General features: G+C 37.4%; 1 protein-coding gene across 1 annotated transcript in view; it reads left to right on the forward strand.

Annotated features, from left to right (window-relative positions):
- The window catches only part of pcdh7a (protocadherin 7a), a 31954-nt gene extending 8123 nt beyond the window's left edge, over positions 1-23831 (forward strand). Inside the window, exons 3-4 of the mRNA XM_043247536.1 lie at positions 19367-19565; positions 20840-23831. Coding sequence (XP_043103471.1) covers positions 19367-19565; positions 20840-21342 — 702 coding nt within the window. The 3' untranslated portion in view covers positions 21343-23831. The remainder of the gene's footprint in view (positions 1-19366; positions 19566-20839) is intronic.
- The last annotated feature ends 121 nt before the right edge of the window (positions 23832-23952 follow it).

Raw genomic sequence — 23952 nt, forward strand, 5'->3', positions numbered from 1 at the left:
ACCACATATCTTTGTAACAACAGTCATTAGTGCAAGGTTAACTCGTTTATCCTGTAAAGTTGTAATCTTGTATATTCCTTAAGGGTAACTGAATGTTGATTGAGAAGAGAGGTCATAGTCATATATGTAAAGCAGTAAGCACAATCTTATGTTCTTTGTTATATTTTCAAGGTTCCAAATATGGAGACTTTTTGATTTACTGAAAAGCTGTTCATGCAGAGACCTGAAAGTCAGAGTGAATTGTCGTTCGCAACCCATTTTACTTTCTTAATGTGACATATTTTCAATTGAAACAAGATATTCAGCAAGAAACAATGTAGAGGGGAATCAATTGCATCTTGAAAAGTGAATGTTTTATACCAGAACACAATCAACCAGAATTCGAATTTGCTAAGATAATGCATAAAATCCTGTTTGACTCTTGCTTGACATTATTCAATGGCCATTTAAAATACCAAATAAAGCTTTATGGACTATATAAATAAAGCTTTACAATTAGCTCACCTCCCACATTCATGCTGTGTTTCTTTTCAGTACAAATTGTAATTCTGAAAAGCAAAACTGAAAATTTCATTTTCAAGTAGGTCATATGGAAAGAAATGCTGGCAAAACAAAATTTTATTAAAATGTCTTCCTTCAGTGTCCATTAAGGCTTTGTTTGCCACATTGTATAAATCTGAAATGAGTCAGAGAGTCAAGGCTGCCATAGTTTTGTAACGCGCAGACCTGCTCGCTTGACTGTTTCAACCTCAAAATAAGACACGACAGGGTATTCCTTACCCACATCCTCCCAGACAAGCAGCAACAGAACCAAGAAAACACACACACATTAAGATGAGAAGCAAAGGTGCATGAGGAGATGAAAAGTTCCCATCCTCTTACATCAGTTTCTAGCACAAGATCTAGGCCATGACTTTTAACTGTTTCTTTCTCTGTGTCCAGACAGGGAAGAGTGTTCAGTTTGTTTTAGTCTGTCCTCAACATGTAATGACTAATCAGTATTTCAGAATATCAGTAGCCTATATTTCTATCAGTGCTTTTATTGTCCATGAGCTGGAAAAAATAAGGGATTCCAGTGATATTGTTTCTCCATGCTTTTAGCATTATAGCTGTTGTGTGAACTCTTCTTTAGTTTAGTGTGATTTTTGAAACTATATATTTATCATTATAGTTATTGTCGTTGCTGTGAACAGGCCCTCTTTTTTGTGTTTTAGATGAGAGTGTTTAAGTTGTTTTAGAATATTTTTAGTTAAATTCTTATTTCTTAGTACCACATAACTTAGTTTACAGTCATTTATGTATTCACTTCATTTTCTGTAAAAAAAAAAAAAAAGTAATATTACATTTATGTTGTGGATTTTGAAGACTAATCTCATCTACTTATATATAGGATGCATTTGAGTGAACATATTAATCCGTCTGCAAAGTGGTTTAGTTTACCGGTATTCAGTTCTTCCAGCTCATGCGGGTTGATCCCCAGTGTACTATGATTGGATTATTTAAATAAATTCTTTTCCAATATTTTCCTTCTATCAATTCATTGCTAGCGCATTGTTAATATCTTGCAGTGTTGCAGTTTTCTCATCATATTTTGGCAACAGCTTGAAATAAAATTATTCGTTCGAGTTGTTTTCAGCCCTTTGTTGATGGAACAACAAAACAAAACAAAACCCCCCCAAAAATGTAAACAAATATTTTTGTTAGTGATTTTGTTGACTAGATGGATGCTGACGGAAACCCCTTTTTAAAAAAATGCTAATAGAAACGCTGGGATCAGAATTATTCTTCATAATCTTTCAACGATGCGCCATACCCTAGCTCTGCAGCCAAAATATCATCTGGCCAAATGTTTGATGGTTATTATTAGAGATATTCCTGTGCTGGCAGCACTCTAAAGGCATCAATTCCATACAAACCAACACACAGAAATACACATTCTTACAATTAAGCACAAACTAAACACACACTCAGAGTAGGCAATTAAACAAACAAACCCACACAATAACACACCTCTTTGTTAGCGCTACGTATTGTTTCTTCAGCACACTGCTGGCATTGAGTGGAAAAGCTCGAGCATTTAGAGTCCCAGTGTCATTTCCTATTCAGCTCTTACTGAATTGCATTCATATTTGAGCCGGCATTAACTCGGCTCTCCGATTCCCTGGATCCCCGTACTGAAGGTTCTCGAGGGGTGATCCTTTTGTTGTGGTCTGACTGTAGCTCTGTGGTTCTACAGTTACAGTTCAGGGTTACCCCAGTGTCATGAACCAGCCTGAGTATTCATCTTTTATTCAAACACCCCAGGCTGCTTCTGTCACTGCCTGTCAGACAAAGAGAGAGAGAGTTGCATACTTAAACCCCTGAGTAATGAAAGAAATAAAAGATAATAAATATATAATAGGTAATAAATAAATACTAGAAAAAGAGAGTGAGGGAGAGAGAGCAGCTATTTATGGCAAATTTAGATATTACTATGTATGTGTGTGTGTATAACATTTCTGTGATTAATTAGTAAATGGAATAAAATGTAATTCACCAGAAATTGTATGCCAGAAACGTCCTTTTTAAAAATTGCAGGTTGAAAGATTTAAACATTGCAGAAAATTTAAACATTGTAAAAATTGTATTTACATTTTTTTTACAGTTAAAATATTTATAGCTTGAACAAATATATATTTTTAAAAAATGGGTTAAATTGAGAAGTCATATCCTCAGAAGGCAGTTACTTGTTTCTTGTAGGTAAATGAATCAGTGTCTGATTCATTCAACAATGCTGAATGAAAAAAAAACTTTGTTGGCAATAAAACATTTAGTTATTAAATTTAAATATGTTTCTCATTCCTCAGTGAGTTAAATGAATGATTCAACGACTCACGCATAAAGACACTTTTAATTGCATTTTAAAAAATAATAATAATAATAACTTTTTAGTTGACTCAGTCATTAACACTCTTTAAATAATGATCATTCTTTTTTTTAATGGCTTCCATATAAGATTATTAATAAAACACGAGTTATTTGTTTTATACAATGACAAAACGATTATAAATTGATTTGTATGTATGCTTTCAAGTATTCTTCATTTTAAACAGCTGTGATGACAAATTAGACCATTGCGTTTTTTAAATAAATGTTAAAAAAAAATAAATGCCAGCAGTGCAAACACTACACTCCAAAAAAATGTAGGTAAAAAATAAATAAATAAATAAGCTTTTCTGGTTTATCTGGCAACCCAGCGCTGGTTAAACATATATAAACCTATAGCTAAAAGATGCAGACTCCATTGCCATATTTTAACATCAAAATAACTTAAATTCAGTTTCATAGTAAATAAAATCAGGCAAATGCATTTCCATCAAACGTCTCATCTCTATATGTTGCATTGTGTGAAATAAGATAATTTACAGCAGAGTAAAGACTTTATAGACTAAATTAAATGTAAATTAGCTCACTTCTGAATAGGATGCAAAGCCCATGCTCTGATGTTACATCGCAGTATTGGAATATTTCTGTTTTAAACCACAAAGGCGAGACGATGGATATCACACAAGCAACATTCAAACGTTGCGCAGGAGTTACTGTTGTCTTAACATCAGTATCAGTATGATATAGAAACATCTGAAATTGTTCTATAATATTTCTCTTGTGACCCGTATAGTGAAAAAACATGAGACAAAAACACATTTCGCGTTAAACAGGTTGTTTTTTAAAAAAAACATGTATGAAATAAAGCTGCTCTCAATTTGCATTGTGTTAATCATTTTAATTATAGGCCTGTAATAGATCTGTTTTAAAAACACTTTTGATGAGGAGTAAGCTAATAGCCTAATCTATGAATGACTGCAGGGCAAATTAATTGTAATTTAATAATAAAAGTATCCTAATAATACTATTATTCCTAAAAATAAAAAGAATGTAATGGGACTGCATTAACTGGAAATGCCAAATCCTCTTAATATTGCTAATATTAGATGCAATTGACTATATCTGGCTAAACTCAGCAGAAGTTATTAAATGACCTGCTTGTCCGTCCTCTACGCCACTGCACTAACCTAATGACTGGCTTACAAATAAACTGTCCAACGCTGGGAAAGAAACAAGCCAACAGTCTCAACCCAGCGGTTGGGTTAAAAAAAATAACCTGCATTTTTTACAATGTAATGAGATCACGTTGACACTACATATGCACTATATATCAGTATGCATAACCAACAATAAAGGCCACAGTCTTTAATTAGCATTTTGGTCTGTTTGGACTTGCACACTTAATTATAGGACTGTAATTAGGGATTATACCTTGGCTCAACGTTTTCTTGCGAAAAGAAACTCAGGAAGGGAAGAAGATAAAAACGATGAGATGAGATTTTCTGTCCTCCTTTCATCACGTTGTTAGGCCACTGCATTGGCTCACTAATTCCTAACTGCCCATTTACACAGAAGCGTGTCCAACCGCGGGATGTGTTCATGTATGTGCAGTCAGAAAGTGTCAATCAAATAAAATAAGCTTGTTTTATTGATTTCCTCACATTTACGGCATTGTTCGCAGTCCATGTGTGAACAGCGTGATGATGGGGTGGAAGAATAATGGCTAAATGCAGCAGCACCGGGACTCATGAGGGTTGTGAACTATAGCCTTCGAGGCTGCCAGACATACTACTGTGACATTATTATGCATACAACCACAGATTGTACTCTTTACTTGCTTTGTTTATCCAGTTTTGTTTGTTTATTTGAATATTGCACCATTTAAGACACTCTATAGGAGACTCTATAGATATAATCTTTTGCTCTTGTGCGCTTTTGCTGCAAAAGCGCTTTTCATGTAGAAGAAAAACTACTTGTCGTTCTCCTTGGATACACCACTATACAGTCGTCCGCCCCCCTCCGTTTCATCCCACTGGTGGAAAATGAGTGTGTGGGCAAGCCAGGGCCTGTGGGCCTGTTCCTCTGTGTGTGTGTGTGTGTGTGTGTGATCCCTTACACCTGCCTGTACACGTCGACAGGAAGCCCACAGAGATAAGGCATGATGCTTTCCTCACACTGCCCAAGTGTAACAGTGTTCAGAACAACACCCACCACGCTTCAAATAATGCTAAAAATGTTTGAAAGTAAAGCAACCGAGGCAACACACTTTCTAACCCTGAATCTAAATCCGACACCCTTCTCAATCTGGATCGCACACACACACACACACACACACACAGTTTTTTGATGCGCACACATACAGCAACACCCATAAACACCCATGAACACAACCAGCACACACACTCACACGTGGCACCGGCCCCGGGGGAAACAACAGCCGCCTGGGCGAAAATAAAACTCTTCACTCGGTTAGAATTAAATCAAAGCGATGCAAATCAAATGGCCAATTAAAGCCACAAACACGTTTCCTGGGAGATGAAATGCTGACGCCTAATTGGTTGGATAAAAGGGGCAATACATCTAAGAAGACAGACCTGAGAAGGACGTTTTGGAAATGCAGCAGTGAGAAGAGATTGTGTGTGCGTGTGTGTGTGTTGGGAGATTCGCTGAACATAAGTTAGACTGTCAACTATGTGGGCCGTAAGTGCTTCGTTTTCTTTGTAATTTAAAGGAAGCACTTTGCTAAGCGAAAAGCAGAACGTGAGATGGAGAGGCTTTTTTTTGAAGTTCAACTTTCGCACAGTAGTTCTTCAGGGTTCTCACAACATAGAAGGGATTTTAAAAACGTTTGTGCCGGGAAAGCAGCTAGGAAGAAAGCAAACGTCTGATATCTATGCACACACACAAACACATTCAAGCTGTGGCTCGGGCTTCAGTCACACGACACGGTCAGACAACTCCCGCTGAGATGTCGCAGTTGCAGTATGTGTTTGTGCGCTGGCTGACGAGTGAACGCGGCTTATGAGGAGAGACAAATTCACAGTATTTCACAGCGCGCGCAGCGGAAATGCCCGATTAACTGATATGATCAAATAAGTGAACAAGAGGAAATGTCAAAGTGAATTTTCACATTTGCATTTCTTTTGGTTTCCCAATTTTAACTGATGGTTGTCAACTTCAAACCTTCACCGTTTAGCTGTTTTATCTAATCATTCTTGTGAAAAAGATGGACGCTTAATTGTATCGAATGTGCACTTGTAGTTTACTTTAAATCTTAATAGTATACTTTAGAAAAAACTATACTTACAGAAAATCAAAGCCTTAACCCTTACTTTTGTGCAAGTGTACATAAGTGCAACTTTAATAGTGCTTAAATGTTTACATTTTCTTATGTTTTTTTTTAAATAATCACATTTATGTGTTGACCGACTTAAAAATAGCACTTGTAATGTGTCATTTAATATATATTTGAAGTTAATATAATGTACTAAATTGCAAATGTATAATTGCAGACGTGTAGTTATAAATATGAATACATGAATATATATCGTTTTTTTAACATTAGTTAATGTATTAAGTAACATGAACAAACAATGAAAAATAGATTTATTACTGTATTTACTCATTAGGTAATAAAAATACAATCATTCATTGTTAGTTCGTGTTAGTGCATCAACCAATGTTAACAATGACAAATTGTGATTTTAATCATGCATGACACTAAGATTAATAAACACTGAATAGGTATTGTTCATTCTTAGTTCTTGCTTACTGATGTTGTTAAGTTATATTAACTTAATTGTAACCTTATTTTAAAGTGTTACCAACATTTCAATATAAATGTTGTTAAAGGTTACATAAAAGGTTTGGAACAACTTGCGAGTGCGCAAATGATTAATTTTCATTTTGGGGTAAACTATCCCTTTAAGTCCTACTTAAGTGGGGCAAAAAAAATCACTACATTTAATTTAATTCCAGTTAACATGCAATTAAGCATCCAAAGATTTTTATTCACTTTCTTCTAAAGTATATTATCTCTCTCTCTCTCTCTCACTCTGTCTCTGTCACACGCACAATCACGCACCGTTAGTGCTGAGTTGTGGGCTGCAGTTGTTTATTGTTGCTAAATGGATTGATTTTTTTCCTCCTCATATGTTGTGTATTTCCAGAGGCGCAGCTATCAACTGTTTTCCCCCCATTTTGCTCTCTTCTAAGCTTTTAGGGTTAGTGATACGGGTTTCAAACACCATTCCGGTGAGTAAATAATGACCAAAATTTGGCTGAACTAACCTTTTTTTGCTTTTTGTAGTATCAAATTTTTATATCCGTCTGGCCACAATCGCTGACCTGATCTCAGGTTACATCAGCATTGCTTAAAATACAGTGGTTGTGACAGTTTAAGTATTTCATAAGAAAACATGAACAACAATCTCCCTTAGGAGCCCTGTAAGCCATCAGTTCTATTCGGATCTGATAAAGCGTACAGTATGATATTCCCCATAACATTTGACATTTGTTTGAGCCGCAGGCTAGTGGTTAGACACATTGATCTGTGGTGAGAAATGAGGGTTCGAATCTGGCGTTGCGTCCAGATTCTGTTCCCCTCATCATTTTAGGTCATCTGTCCTCTTTCTCTCTCAGTAATATGTTGAAAAGTATTAATTAATTATGACATCTGTAAATATACAGTATGTAATAGATACATGAGGCATCATAAATGAGTTCCAAACGGATGTTCAGGAGGAGCTTGTTCGTCTAATTCTGCTAATCATGCCACGAAGGATATATACACAGCTGTTTAACTCGCTCCTTTGATAGTTCTCCTGGCATCCTTCCACCACCCTGACTCCACCTTAATTTCTATAATTAAATACGTCCGGGAGGTGGGAGTCGGCTCAAGCCCCCTCATTGTGGACAGTAAACCAAACCAGTTTACATTCATCACACTCAAGTGTAAAATGAACAGGAACTCGTGAAATTGATGTTTACAACAACCTGGTCTTTAAAGAGCGAGACCTAATATTGTCAGGTGTCTTTATGATGCTTTATGCTGGTCGTTATTCCAGTGGATTGGTATTTATTAAAGCACAGAGTGATTTAATGTTTGCATTTAATGGGCTGAATATTTTATGGCCTAAAATGCTAGCAGGGAAAAAAAAGGAAGGTTGCAGAAGGGAGTGGAGAGCTGGACGGTATTTTGAAATTGTCACGCTATGCTAGTAGTTAGCTACTTCTTTTTGCAAATGTTATTTTCTTATTCGTACAATGGTAGTCAGCATTTACACTTATATACATATATTTACATTATTTATATTAAATTCCATTCATTTACACTAAATTTCTAAAAAATCTGCTTAACAGAAACAACAGACTTCATGTTAAACATGTCATTACCAGTAGTGAAATTGAACAAAATATGATTTTATTTGTAAAAATTAATTGAATAAATACTAAGTTTAAAATTTTTTATTTTTTTTTAAACAAACAAATCCATTCCATTTGATGACATTAATTGCGATTAGTAGTTTGAAAGCATTTAGCATTTATTAATTGCATCAAAAATAGTTGTGTGTGTACTGTGTATATGTATAAGGTTTTTTTGGCCTGTTGAACAAAAAAGTTGCATGGACACAATCCTAATAACTTCATTAAACTGGTGCACCGATTCGCTAAAATAAATTGGTATTTTAAAATGCAACATATGGGACAGAAAAAGTTCATATTTACTCTACAACATTTAATTAGTGCCTAAATTTGTTTGCCGCTTTGTATATTTCACCCGTACTCGTTGAAAACTAACTAGCAAACTGCAAAAAGTGGAAATACTGTCATTCTGAAGCACGGATGTTAACGGATGTTCCCTACTTTTAGTAAGCTACTCCCCATCACTGGATCTTAATTATGCCTTTGTCACAGAAAGGGCCTATTCTCACAGTGGACGTCATGAGATGAACCTAGATGATGAAGGCTTCACAGAGATGAGCGATTGCGTCTGAGAGGAACTGAGAATGGGGGGCGGACTGAAAGAGTGTAGTGTGCTCTGCCTAATAACGCCCCTCTGTGTCACACGCATACACACACTGAGGGTTATTGTCACAGCAACCGCAGCGTGTCGTGAGACATTCGGTTCGAATTTATGTGTGTCACAGGGGTGTGTTTCCCTGTCTGGGCCGCTGAGTGTAGGTGTGTACGAATTTATTGTTTTGTGTTCAGAGACTGTGAAAATCGCATGATTGCTTATTTTCATCTCGTCGCATGTCACCTCAGTGAAAGTTTTTGACAGGAAACAGAGCCAGGATTGCTCGTGCATATGTTCGTAGGCAAAACCGCATGTAGCATAACTGATTAAAAACGCCGTCTTATATAGCATGAGCTCATCTGCATGTGAAAATATCTCATCCGGCACGGGACATACTTATACTGCTCATTATACACAAACTGCAAGACATCCTTACTCACTTCATTATGCATTGTTTTTATTTTTTTCTGGTGTCTGTAAAAGAACCGCTTTGTTTGGTTGCTGGTCAGTATAAAATGGACAATAGGGGACGGTGTGTGTGTGTGTGTGTGTGTGTGTGTGTGTGTGTGTGGGTGTAGCTTTTCGTCACAAGTGGGTATTCATTAAATTTCTCTGTCTCGCCACAGATATATAGCCATACACACACATGTGGAATTCCTATGCACGGCACACACACACATATGAAGGCAAGGCTGTAGCTGAAGCATCCTGTTTACTTCGTAAAGCACAATGGAGACTTTTATGTGGAAATCTCAGACGATGATGAGCGAAAAGCCATAAATATCACCTCCACACACATACAGTGCTGCTAACATCAGGACACCCTCATTAAGGGAGCATTGTTCTCAGCGAAACGAACCAGGAAGACAAGAAACGACTGTCAAACATGCACCTAATCATTATCTTTCATTCAGTCAAAGCCCAATCACGTATGGATTAGTTTGCCCTCCACTCAAGAGCTTAATCTGTCCCAAACACCGTGTGGTTGGTTAAACAGCTTTGCTTCAGACGATGCACTTTGGTTCCTCTAGGAATTAAGTGCTTACACTTGTTTGACTTTGACTCAGCTGTGGCGCTTTGACTGAAGTTAGATGTCTGGCTTCATTAAACTAATTATAATGGGGAAAACGCGCTGTAAGGTCACGCAATGTGTATAAAAGCCTTAAACAAAAACTAACATTTAAATGGGAAAAATATATTTGTGACTTTATTTATTTATTATATATACATTTTAATTCGAGAGTTATTTATTTAAAGATATTATTTGCAAAAACAAATAACGTTCAAAAAATTTCAAAAATCATGTTGACATGATTAGATACCTCCTGAGACCCAGAAAAAATAATTAGGAATTAATATATATATAATTTTTTTGTGTTATTACATTGTTCAGAGCACTTAATTATATATATATATATATATATATATATATATATATATATATATATATATATATATATATATATATATGTTATAACAAAATGATTTGATATACCATTTTTATTTCAGCAAAATGTGTGTAAAACGGCCATAAATAAGTTTTATTATTATATACAATGGCTACAAATTAAATCAAATTTGCATATTAATGTGTTTTTGGGGCAATGAAATGAGATAACAAGTGTAATAATGGTAGTAGTAATTGACGATATTCTCATAATAATATCTAATATTTCATAGAAACATAATTTGTACAAAATACTTAATCAACATGTCTTTAATATGTTATCATGGTTTTTTTTGTGTTGTGTGATAGTTAGCTGTTTTAAGTTGGAATGCACAATTAAAAAAAACTTATCTGTTATCAGTTATCTGTTTTTGCAAATGAACTCTTCATATATGTAAAGGATAAAACAGTCAGAGGAAAAGGCAGTAAGCAAACATTAGGCTATGCTCCAGAAAAAGAGTGTGTATAAACTTGTATATAAAAAAAACCCTGTGATGTCTTCAATGTCACAGAATTTCTCAGAAATGATTCTAAATACGCTGTTGAAACAAGTTGCTCAATATTTTTTGTCAGACAAAAAAGGTTTTTTTTAGGGTTCTTTGTTGGAAGGAAAGTTTAGAATTGCATCATTCATCCGAAAGAAATCTTTTCTACCATTATGAATGTCATCATTTTGATTTGATTATTATGATTACATCGGTTGCATTCAAATCAATACAAATAATCGAGCGCTGTCATCGTAGTGTAAACGCTGTCGGTGTGAGAAAGGATAGCCCAATAAAGAAGTCATTATGCAAATACCATGCCGACACCATGGCAGATTTAGAATTTTGAAACTTTCTTTTTACATTTCCTTAAGAAATATCATGTTAATATTCTGATCCCAGAGTGCGCATGAACCAAGATTTCAAATTCCGCTCATGGAATTTCTCATGCAAGCCTTCAATCCCTATCCCTTCCCTGCTCCTTATCCTGTCCCCTCTAGACTATCAATAAAAATGTCAAAAAGATGTTTTAAAAGTAGTATAAATCCGGCAAAATATACGGCAGACCCGAGGCACAACGTTATTATTAAAGAGTGTGTAGGAAAGCTCTGATGTCATTCCATTCGCAGCACGCTTGAGAAACTGACAGTGCTCGATTTTGTCCACTGAGGGGCACTGGTGCCCGTCTTCCTCCGTGACTTTGTATCGCAGTCGGTTGATGACCCCGCTGCAACAGTTAATGTGCGCTAATCCGCACTTGTATGTCTGTGTGTGTTTGTGTGCGAGTGAGTGTGTGTGTGTATTCTAGCGCAACCACTTCTTACCTCTGTTTGCTCTCTGCTCTTCTCACGACACGCTCTCCACCTCTCTCTCTCTCTTTCTCTCCGTCTCTCTCTCTCTCTCTCTCTCTCTCTGCAGTGCCTCTTTCACTGCATGGTGATTATTATTCCTCACACAGACTCAGTGCTGATACTCAGATACTGCTGAGCAGCCCTGTAAATCACCTGGAGCTGAGAGAGAGGAAGAAAGAGAAAGAGAGAGAGGATGGGAGATATACAGAGAAAGATGAGAAAATTCAAGGTGGGCCGAATAAACGATCGAGGTTGAAACAGCAAGGGAATTGAGGGAAGAAAAAGGGATGAGAGTTACGGATAAAGAGGAGAAACAAGGGAGAAGGAAGAGAGCCGAAAGGAAGAGTGAGGGGGGTGCGTTAGTGTAAAATGCTGCAGTCAGAGGGAGCCGTGGTGCAGGATGATCATCGGGAGTATCTGTCACGCTATTGCAGAACACATACGCATCTCCGTGACCTTTATCCCGCCGCAGAAAAATGCCAGTCCGGCGCACGCGTTCACTTACCCTTCTCATGTCATTGAGCAGGAGACATACAGGAAATTGTAAATGATGTGCGCGTCTGTCCGTCTATCTCCGTCCTAAACAAACTTACGCTTGTCAGTTTGCCACCTGCTCGTATTAATAACTGTCACTGTTTGCTGTGCTCACACACAGGCGAGTGAAATTGTTTTCCGCAGGACAGGCATATGAGTGAATACTAAACTAAAGCAAACCAAGAACGGCAAATCGTCTCTCTGTGTGAGTGCAATTTTACATCCTGCTTTAATGCCTTTAAGCCCCACATTTGTAAATAGTTGTGTAGCGTTTTGCTGCCTTTCGGGCAAGCGGCGCTATTGCAGAAGAAAACTTTATTGCTTACAGACGGCTCTTTCATTGCTCAGGACAAAAGGAAATTCTGTAAAAAATCCTGCTCTGAAACGCTAAGACTTTCTTTCTTCCGCTGAACAGGAAAAAAAAAACATTTTTGAGGAGCACTTTTCAAAGAAAGATTCGTTCTGATTCTTTCATTGATTTGTTTAGCTGTCCATCCAGCGTGATAAGCTATAGATGAATACCCTCCTGACACCCCCAACATTTTTTTTTTGTGCCGTTACATTGTTCAGAGCATAAAAAAAAGAAGATATTTCATTCATAGGTTCTGCTATGTCCTCGGAAGAGGACTTCGGGAATCAATTACAAATAAAAATAAATAAAAAAGACATGAATGAACATGCATTTTAGTTTTCAGGATTTTTTTTGTATAAAGAGAATGATTTAATGGACCATTTTTCTTTTTGCAAAATGTGTGTAAAATGGCCATAATTGAGTTTATTCATTAGATACAAGGTAATCTAATTTGCATATGAATATGTTTTTGGGGCAGCGTGTAATGAATTTTTTTTTTTATAAAGTGAATAATACTTGACAAGATTTCCATGATAATATATAATATTTCATATGATATTAAAATAGAATTTTTTTCCCTATTCTTTATTTGTGTCTCCCAAAATGCGTTTCGTATCAGAAAGCCATATTTTAATTTGAAACTTGAATCACAAAAAATTGTGGCGGCAAGCTAATATGGCATGAATGCTTCAGCAAATGCATTTTTATCTTAATGCTATCACTTAGGTTTAGGGTTTAGTGTAAGTACAAAAGCAACGTGATATCATTTTGCATCGTGACGTTTTTGAGCCTCGTTCCCATGTCCAGCTTGTGGCGTTCTCCTTTACAACACACTCTTGAATGTCACTTGCTCATTCAAGAATCATTCTTTGAGGGGAGATAAAGCAGGCATGTGATTCATAAGGGATAGTCAGTACATGAATGAGAATGATTCAACAATGAACAAAATATCATGAGTCGGGATGCATCACAGCATCGGTTCTCTTATGAAACAAGACAGGGTTGTCATTTTTGTGTGAACTAAAACTTTTATGTCTCTATTTTGGAAGAATTTGATGAGAAATGTTTGAGTTTACATCGAAAACTCTGAAGACTTCATGTTAAAACTTTTTTTTTGTCTGGGCAAATCTGAGATTTTGTTGAAAACTTTTGCTCCCTAGAGGACGTTTCTACAAAATGAGAACAGAATAGACAAGAGAAGAATATTAATAGAAGAGAACCATAAAAACTATAATTTGGATAAAAGTGCGCTGGGATAGTTTGTGCACACTAATTGTGAATAAAACTGATTTTGCAGTTAATGGCAGAGGCCTGAGGGTCTTTTCTGTGCTGTTTGAATGATGTCACTAATTGAATGTACTTAGTTGGAACACGCTATAGATCCATATCCAAATCAGCTCGTCTGAATTATTCATTGTATGCGGCATGCCCTTTCAATATGCAGAGTCATGGAACGCAGAGGAGAGGCTAAGCACTAATTAATCAGGCCTCGTTAATTTCCTTTGAGCCGTCAGGTAAGAGTGTTTCTCTCTAATTATGTTGATGACTGCGGAAAGCAGACACACATACACACGCTCAGGCCTGAAACCTCACAAACAAGATTGTTAGATGTGCATGCACACCGCTGTAGATGTGGACACACACACACACACACACACGCACAAAGGCATGCAGGCGGTGATGCACACCTGGTTTAACAGACAGTCACATCAGTAAACATACACAGACACAGTTGGATGTCATGCTGGAAAGGGAAAGGAAATGGCCTGTGTCAGATTAAAGGGTTGGTTTTTAATGTTTGCCGTCAAAGTCCATTAATATTCTATCAGCTCTGTTTCTGCTGCTGGTGCACTGACTGGACCCCAGCCAAGACCCAAGAACACACACACACACACACACACACAAACATCCAAAAGCCCAACCTTTGTGACTTTAGCCAGAGTCTGCTTTTCACACACATTCACACAGCCAAACCTCTGTGTCTTTAGCCAAACTCTTCTCTCACAAACACAAACAAGCACAAAGCCAAAAGCTTAACCTCTGTGACTGACGCACTTTCAGTTTCTGTCTCCCACGCAAACATTATGCCCCATCATATTGCGACAATATGGAATAGCGTGTGTGCTGCAAACTCAAATTAGTATGCTGTAAAACATTTTTATAAAGATAGCAGTGTGACATGATATACAGGTGCAGTGTCTAAATATGCATTATGTATGCATATTAAACAGCCCCGTGGAACATTTTGTTCAAATCTTTAATGGTACAGACGAGAACAAAGTTCTATGTTCTTCTGTACATTACCGTTTGAAGATTTAGGGATGGGAATATTTTTTTTTATATATTTATTGAAAGATCTATTGAAATAAATCTTTTCTTAAATTGTTACTGTCACTTTTGAACAACGTGATGCATCTTTGCATTTCGTTTTACTCATTCAATCTGGCAATATATGACATGAATCACACTTATTTGGTCTTATAAGAATATCTTGAACTGTCTTAAATGTTAAATATATATATATATATATATATATATATATATATATATATATATATATATATATATATATAGAGAAGCAAGCGACTTGAGTAACAGCTCCATTTATTCACCATTTAAACTCACTTAAAAGAAACAACGATATTAGAGATCTCATTTGTGATTTTTCCCCTTCCTGTAAGAAACCTTCACCCACAGGTTAAACAATGCCTTAATTGAAAGCGTTGCTCAATAGATAATACACAATGACAGTGAGAATCACTCTTAAACTAAGCGTAATGATAACTACTTAGAACAATAGCTTGCTATTTGTCAGGGAAACTGCGACAAACCTTGAGACAAACCTTTAGCTCTTTCTCATTCTCATAATAGTGCTAATTACACTGTTTCTCAACCGCAGAAGCTAAATATTCAACTAAAATTGATTCTGTGCTGCTTATTTGGAGCAACCTATTGTATAGCTACATTACTTATGAAACCTCAAAAATGAGTAGGTGAAACTCAATTCAGTGGGTAATTTCTAGAAACCCTTCAGGCAGATGTGTGGATAAAATGATGCTCTACAAAGTCCTGAAACGTTCATCGCGAGTTACTTTCTGATTTAAATGCTGATATCGTTCTTAAATATGAAGTTAATTAATCTTCATCAAACGAAGCCGTTAGTGTAAATGTGGGTTTGGTTAATCGGTATACAGTGGCAAACAGAAGCCAGCAGTGCTTGGCAATTCAACATGAAATCCGCCGTAATCTGATTGGTTCCACTGTGTCGATAAGACAATGCAGCAAACAGGCTTATATTCCCACCCATGTTATTGAGCCTCTAGTCCCACCCTCATACAGTCAAATGAGTCAACCGTGTACAGTTCTCATAGAAAGCAATGGATTTCGTTGAATTGTGATGACTTTCGGCCAAAATACTGTATATAGTGTTTTTTATTATTATTATTGGCAGATTTTGAAATGTATTCATGTAGCTCAAACGGCAGAGCATGCATGGTGCAGAAATAAAACACATGTCGTGGCGTACTAGTGTTGATAAAAAATATAAAGAAATAAATGGATTTTACAGGGCCCTACCAAGGTCATGGGTTCAATTCCCAGGAAATAAAACAAAAAAAAAAAACTACCTTTAATGCAGTGGAATTCATTTTACATAATAGTAGCTGCAAAACGCATAAATATATACATGTTGATATCACCAGTGAAAGTTCATAAGGTTGTTTTATTATATATTGGCTGAATATGATTTAATTGTTAGTTGCATTTTTAAATTTCCATTCACGTTGTTTTCCCCTGCTGTTTATAATCAGAACAGTCCTGCAACCCATTTCTGGGTCGCTACGCACCAGTTGAAAAACCACTTATATAATGTATCTGTAACTGCACAATGTTTGTCTCTCTAGCGTCCAGGAGAGCCGCGCTCGATGTGTGAGTTAGACCTGAGGAGATCCCCAGTCTTAATTGAAAGGCAGAAATTCCGAGAAAAGTGAGGAGTGGAGTTAGTAAATGATGGTGGGGAATTATGGGTCAATAAAACAGAGTTCCACTGAGACTTCCAGCAAGGGTCAAGGGCACTGCATTGATTGGCTCAACATAACGCTGACTAGAGTATGTGTGTGCGTCTCTTTATGTGCCTCCAGAGATACACACAGAGAAAAGTGTACAAGAGTGGAACGTACAAAGGCAATATTAAAGATTCAAGGGTCTTCTAGGAATGACTGCAAGCATTAGCATCAGATTATGACGCATTATGCTCCAGATACAACATGGAATCATTTGCAAATGATACTATATACTGAATACTCGAGGAATTGAAAGCAGACTGTAATGTACAGTATGTGTGTACAGTAAGAGTCATGAAATGTAGTTTCAAGTTCTTATATCATGTTTCTCACTGTTAAGAGTATGTGTGTTTCATAGAATTATTTGTATAAAAATTTTGGTGCAACATATTTGCAACCGTTATGAATTAGGGGCTTTAACTCTTGCAGATTCGGGAGTAAATGCCCATTGCTGGCTAAATTCATCAGACCCTATCTATGACCTTCTTTAGAGCATGTTGTGTGTTTTGATACTCAAGATGGAAATCCTGTGATAGAGCCATATGTCTGAACCTGAGGCTGAAGACATGAATACAATAATGCAAAACATCCCTGTTAAAGTGCCCTTGTTATGGGTAAGAAATGGTTCATATTTTGGTTTTGGGAGTCTCCAACATCAGGTTGACATGCATGCAAGGTCAAAAAACACTTTCATCGTCTCATAAGCATTTATTTTTACCTTGTTTGCTCAATGATTCGTTTTTTCCAATCCCCTCCTTTGTTTGACTCTAATCTGAGACGATTGGACCGATTTCCTTTTTATAACGCATGTAGTGCCTGATGTTTATGAGCTCAGTGCTGCTTTGTTTACAGTGTTACCGGGAAACCTATATTTTAACGCTTCAAAAGTGGCACCTAGATGATTTTGCATTTTCATTCAGACCAACAATTGGGCAGCAATATGCTAATGTTCATGTTGACATCAACACAAAACTGCTTGGAATCCATTTTAAAAATGACTAGTACAATAACTTTACACATGGTGCACTTCCAGATTTCAAACTTTACAGAATGTTTTAATTCATTATAGAGCTGCATTACACACTGCATGAACAATAACTTTCAAAAATCCATAATAGAGGCACTTAAAACAATTTTCTTAAAAGACAGCAATAGCGAAACACTAGTTACATATTGTGTGAAGATTTAATAATAGCAACGGTAAAAAAAAAAAAAAAAAAAAACTATAATATTAAACTCAATCAAGTAGCCTATTTCTGGTCTGGGTATGTAGTGATATTATTAGCAACACTCAAATAATGATAGTCTCAAACACTGACATTTATTATAGACACAATGCAAGATTAAAAATAAATGTACTTACCTGCAAGGATAAAGTGATTGGTCCTTCCATATCTCTCAATATAAGGTCTTGTGCAAGCAGTATGTTCTGAATAATTCTAATTCTGAATAACAGCCGTCGTGAAATGTGAAAAACAAACAAAAATCTTTTATTCACCATTAAAAATGCATTAGAAACGCATGGCCTTTCTATGCAAGAAATGTCTTTAGGAAGTCTAGGCAAAGATTTTTGAGGTGTTGCTTACATTCAGTTTAAGTCTTACTCGACGTCTTCATCTAACAGCTGTATTGCTCTTGTGATTGATGGACAGACATTAGCTGTTCAGAACACACCTCCGTGATTACATACAACAATAACAATTTTAAGTGGCATATCAGGTAGAATCGTGATGTCACAATACTCCCTAAATCAAAACCAGGTAGAATGGCTCACAATGGTAGAAAGGAATAGCATACTTGCAGTGTGTTGCGAAGGCAGATAAACGTCAATAACATTTTGACTTTTTCATGACCACTTTATAAAACAAAAAGAGTTTCCAGATCAGACTTGCCGTCCCGCAAAACCTCTCAAGTGGCAAAGCCGTGTAAGACATCGGCCCGCAGACAAAACAGATGATTCGTTCTATTAATGTTCATTTGTCGCTTGCTACATTTGACACCTGACACCCATAAAGTCTGATTCATCACCCTCTCTCCTCTCTGTTACGATTCCACTTCCCCCCCCAGTGAAAAATGAAACCATCAGTTAATTACTCTGTTCATTTAACACTCTCTCTCGCTCCCGTTCTCTCTCTGTTCACATTGTCTTGATTAAGGCAGACACTGGAGCATAAAAATGTGCTTCTCATAAGGATGTTCTCCTAACAGCTGTCAGTCATTGCTCCAGTAGACACTGAAGGGACAATGTGGGGCTCGTTTGGATGGCTAGACTTTCCGTTCATTTCTCCTTTTGCTTTCGGGCAGCCTCAACGGGACTTTATGATTTTGTTTGAGACTTTGAATGTGCTGATTTGCTAGTGTGAGATTAGGTTGGGGAGATGGAGTCACACCTATAGATGAAGCCATAAAATACATGCCATAAAATTTTCCACGGGGTGTAATAAAAGGTGTGTTTATTAAATTTCTAACTATATTTTTACATTTTCCAGTGCAAAACTTATGGTTGCAGGGTTTGGCTAAAATGAATAATATCAAAATATTTAATTAACTGCTTTAATTCTGTCTGTCTGTCTGTCTGTCTATCTATCATCCATCCGTCCATTCATCCATCCATCCATCTATCAATCTATCTATCTAATCTGTCTGAGAGATCATTGTAAAACCGGATCAAACAAAGGTCACTTACAGATAATCTTCACTGATGTAATACCTGCTGTCACCTATCATGTTTTAATCCCATGTCTCTCCGCAGCCCCTCAGAAGAGTGACATTTTCTGTGGTGAGTCAGGCTCCTGATCAAGGCTGCTATGATAGTGGAGTGGAGGACTCTGAGACCCCAAGCAGCAAGAGCTCCTCTGGACCCAGACTGGGATCTTTACCGCTGCCTGAGGATGGATATGAAAGGACGACACCAGAAGGGAGCGTAGGCGAAGAGGAGCATGTGGAAAATGGTAAAAAGCCATCTGTGGGAAAGGTCTGAGGCCGCTAGTGAAAAATGACGCACATATGTTGTTTTTTTGTTCTTCTTTCGCTTTAAAGCAACAGTTCACCAAAAATTCAAATTCAAGAGAAAACACAGAAGAATGTTTGTACCTAAACAAAGTCCTATAGACATTTCTCAAAATAGATTATTTTATGTTCCACATAACAAAGACAGTCATAACGTTTTGGACTGTTATGAGGGTGAATAAAAGATAACAAAAAATAATTTTTTGTCTGAACTATTCCTTTAATGACAGTAGCATGGAAATGAAAATCATGCAGGAAACATAAATTAAACAACATAAGATGTAACATAAAACAGCAATGTACATAATTGATAACATAAAACTAAAAGATAAAAAAGAAAAACCCTGACTAAATAATAGGGATACACTGATACCAGGACTGACAGATACTTTTATTTTTGGTACTTGCTGATACTGAGTACTGATACCTGTATTTTATTTTCATTGCATTTAAATAAATAATAGTTGGCTTAGTTCATTTAGTAAATCGATATTTCCTTCTGTTATTTTCACACTTAATTATGTCTATTTAAAATGTCTTCTATAAGCTTTTGTTTCTTTCACTGTTCTTCTTTTTTATGTTCTATGGTACTTTATAATTAAGGTAATAGCACATTAGAGCTGCTCCATTGCAATTGCTCAGTACTGTGATCATGAGTACAGGTGCGTATTATCGGGCCAATACCGATAACAGTATCGGTGCATCCCTATGAAATGCTATTAAATGTCTCAGGGAATTTACAATGACTTTTGTTTTTACTTCTAAAATCTGTGCATTTTACATTGTTTACTGTAAAATTAGTTGAAATATCACATTAGATCTACTTTTTCACAGTATATGATAAAGGAACTTGAAATTTTACTGTGGGGTGATGTATGACCACTGCTGACAATAATTTTATTTATATTTTTTTTATCATGTTTTTGTTATTACGAATTATATTTCCAGCAGTTTTCTTAGAATTTGCCTTGTTCTCTTTTAGTTTGTCCTTCTTCTTTGTAGTATATTACAGCAGTACTCAAACTGACATGAACCTGGTCCCAGACCTTTGGACGCCACTGTAGACAGACAGAGTCATTTATTCTCCAGGGACATCATGAGTGTCTAAAACTTGGCAGCCTGAGCAAAAAAAGTTTGACCTATGACCTACGCATATTTCTGTAGAGACAGTTCCCTGACAGGATATCCTAAAAGTGCCTCTTTTTCTCTTCGTCAGACCCCAGGCAGCTCCCTGATGTGGCTCTGACAGGAAAGTGCACACGAGAATGTGATGAGTTTGGTCACTCTGACACCTGCTGGATGCCTGTGCAACCGTCACCACGCAGACGCATGGAACCACCCCAACTCTCCACCTTCGCCTCGCCCGGCGATAACAACAACAACACGGAGGACGACAGCGACCGAGAGGAAGATGGAGATGGAGGCACAGATAAGAGCAGCGGAGGAAGCGAGGAGGTCCGGGATTCGCTTGCGAACGGAGATCCTCTCGGAACGCTCAGCCGTCGGGACCGGAACAGGAACATGGGCGACCACAACCGCAATCTCCTGAACCGGAAAATGACCTCGGCGTCCTACGACACTTTCAGCAGCGCCGGCTTCGGCCGTCGTCCGGATGAAGAAGACTCACACCCCCCAGAGGTCATCCCGCTTACGAGGACGGGGGGCGACTATAAGACCACCTCGTGCCTCACTCTGTCTCGCAGGGAAGTGTACCTGTGAGCTGCAGGCGGCCCGCGTGCCACGGGGCGGCCCGGAGCAACTTCACTGCATCGAGCAGGAGGATCATCGAGAGACTAGCGCATACCTGTTCAAAACAGGCGTCTTCTCCTTGCCAAAAATTCATCATCTGTTCATTTCTCTAGATGCAAAATATCAAAGTTGAGGAGAAAAAGCGAATCATCTTTTGTTCTTTCATAAACTTGGATTGACTTTGTCAATGGCAAACGTTTGCATGTTAGGCCTCCCACAGACAGGGGGCGATGTGGGGACTGAAGTACAAAATCCAGTCACGGACCACATAAATGGCTCTTCATGAAAATAAAAACATGTAGCATCAGGAAAAAATCCTAACCAATCATAGGGCGACAGTGGCATCTAAATGTTAACTAGTTTCCTGTTGCTGAGCCAATATGGTTATTTAACTACAGTCACGTGGTAAACACTAGACATGTAAATGCTTTCATCACAGACTTTTAGAGAAAAAAAAAAGAGGGACAAAAAAAAAATCCGGTCATCCGTCTTTATCATTTGTAAAGCTACTTGTTTTTCTTTTTTTAACAAATATGGAAATATACTACAGCTCTGAGTAGTGCTTCAAAACTTTCAGATTGAATTCTTCACTATTTCATTGCTTCTGTAATGGAGCAATTATCACAATGACTGTTAAATTACCATCCCATCAGATCTCAGAGTTGAAATCAGCCAATTATGTCATGTGACATACTCTGTACACAGCACAAACATACACACACACACTGATACATGTCTATATCCATTTAGTGCAGATGTGTGTGTAAAAGTGTATGTACTGTATAAACGGACATTTTGGCATACCTGAGGCTTTTTTGAGAAATGGTTTTTTGAAAGTAGATGTAGCATTTTTGCCTGCTTGATCTTCAACTAGTATATAAGACACTGAAGTGTATTTGAATAACTAATCATCTGTGTAAAGTGCATACACAGGGGCATTAAACAATGTTTAGATACATCTATACTATACTATAAACAACAAATATACTGTATCTCATCCCTTTTAAGTAGAGCTCATATTTAAACCAAATTTCTTTAAAGGCAACACTGCATGAGGATAAGCTAATGCTTATTTTGTTAAATAAGAATCAGATTTTGTTGTTTTTCTGAGGATATAACCTCTATAGGAGGGGAGTGTGCGATTGTTTGTGTGCGTGTGTGTGTGTGTGTGTGTGTGTGTGTGCGTGCGCGAATGCAAAGCGAGGTCGGTGAAGAGCTAGATCTTTAATTTAGCCAGAAATGACACACACAACGTAGTTGTTCAAATACCTGTATCACAGTTCAAACAAATTAAGACATTTTAATGAGTCTTTGTTAATCTTACGGCAGCCTCGTCCAGGTCTTGGCATCTCATCAAGCCTCTGGAATTTCAAATTGAGTTTAGGAATGGCTTTTTTTTTAGCTCTTGATATGCATTGTAAGTACAATCTGACTGATAAGAACAAACTGACATGTATTTCACCAACTCTCAGGAAACTTGAGATTCAGTGTGTGTTCTCGGCCCATTATCAACGCTGAGCTTTAGTCCGAATTTGTCCTCACAAGGCCATACTGTTGGGGAGCCAGTTTTCCCGCCCTTTTCCTTTTTCAGACTCATCGTACCTGTTGAGGGTGACGATGTTGAAGTGTGCGTGTTTCCTGGCTTCCCACGGTGAGAAATGCAGACTCATCTCTTTCACTTCACGGAACAGCCTTGGGTCTGGAGCGGGACTGGTGGACTCCAGTCCATCTATGCCAAAATCTGTCCAGCTATTCCTGTTTTACTGGATGCACTGGTGCACAAACTTACCTGAAAAAGACTAGCCCAGAACCTGCGGTTCAGTGCCTGGATGAGAGGAAAATGCTGAACTGGCCTATACAGGGTTTGTGAAACTGGAGGACTCGAGAAGAGGGAATCTGTGTTTCCTTTGCCAGGTTTATAGGCTAAATATGCTGTTATACAGCAGTCTGTAAGTAGTGTACATTATGGGGTGCATAACGGACTACGTATATCAAACCGTGTGTTTTCGTTCTTTCTTTTTTTTTACTGCACGTTTACCTAACAGTTCAACTCACTTACTGCAAAACGGGGAGGGACGGGGAGGGCAAAATAACATTGTGTCTAAAGCGTAACATTCACTTGAACTTTTTTATGAGATAAACACTGAATTCATGTACTCGCCCAACATCTGCCATTTTACTGCTACCCTGTAGAGAAATGACCACTGAACTTTAACCTGAAAGGCATGTTGACGGTCTTTAATCCTGCACCTGTGAGGAAAATGTTTTTTATTTCTCTGTTTTTATGCTATGTGAAAGAGGAGTTTTTGAAGCTCTCTCTCTCTCTCTCTCTCATGGAGTTAATGCGTTCATTGCGTTTGTTATGACAAATAACAAATCAAAAGGGGTTGGAATGGTTTGAAAGTTTGGTATGTGACATGTAAAAGTTTGATTTTGACATTAAAACACCTTTAAACCGTGTTCTGCTTTCTTTTTCGCTCTTGAAACTGCTGCTTGATTCATTTTGCGCATATTGCTGAGCAAGGATGTTTCTATTGCACTCCTGCACCCTGCTGGTAAGAGAAAAAAATACATTCATTG

Source organism: Puntigrus tetrazona, chromosome 1 (genome assembly GCF_018831695.1).
Source record: "Puntigrus tetrazona isolate hp1 chromosome 1, ASM1883169v1, whole genome shotgun sequence".
NCBI lineage: Eukaryota > Metazoa > Chordata > Actinopteri > Cypriniformes > Cyprinidae > Puntigrus > Puntigrus tetrazona.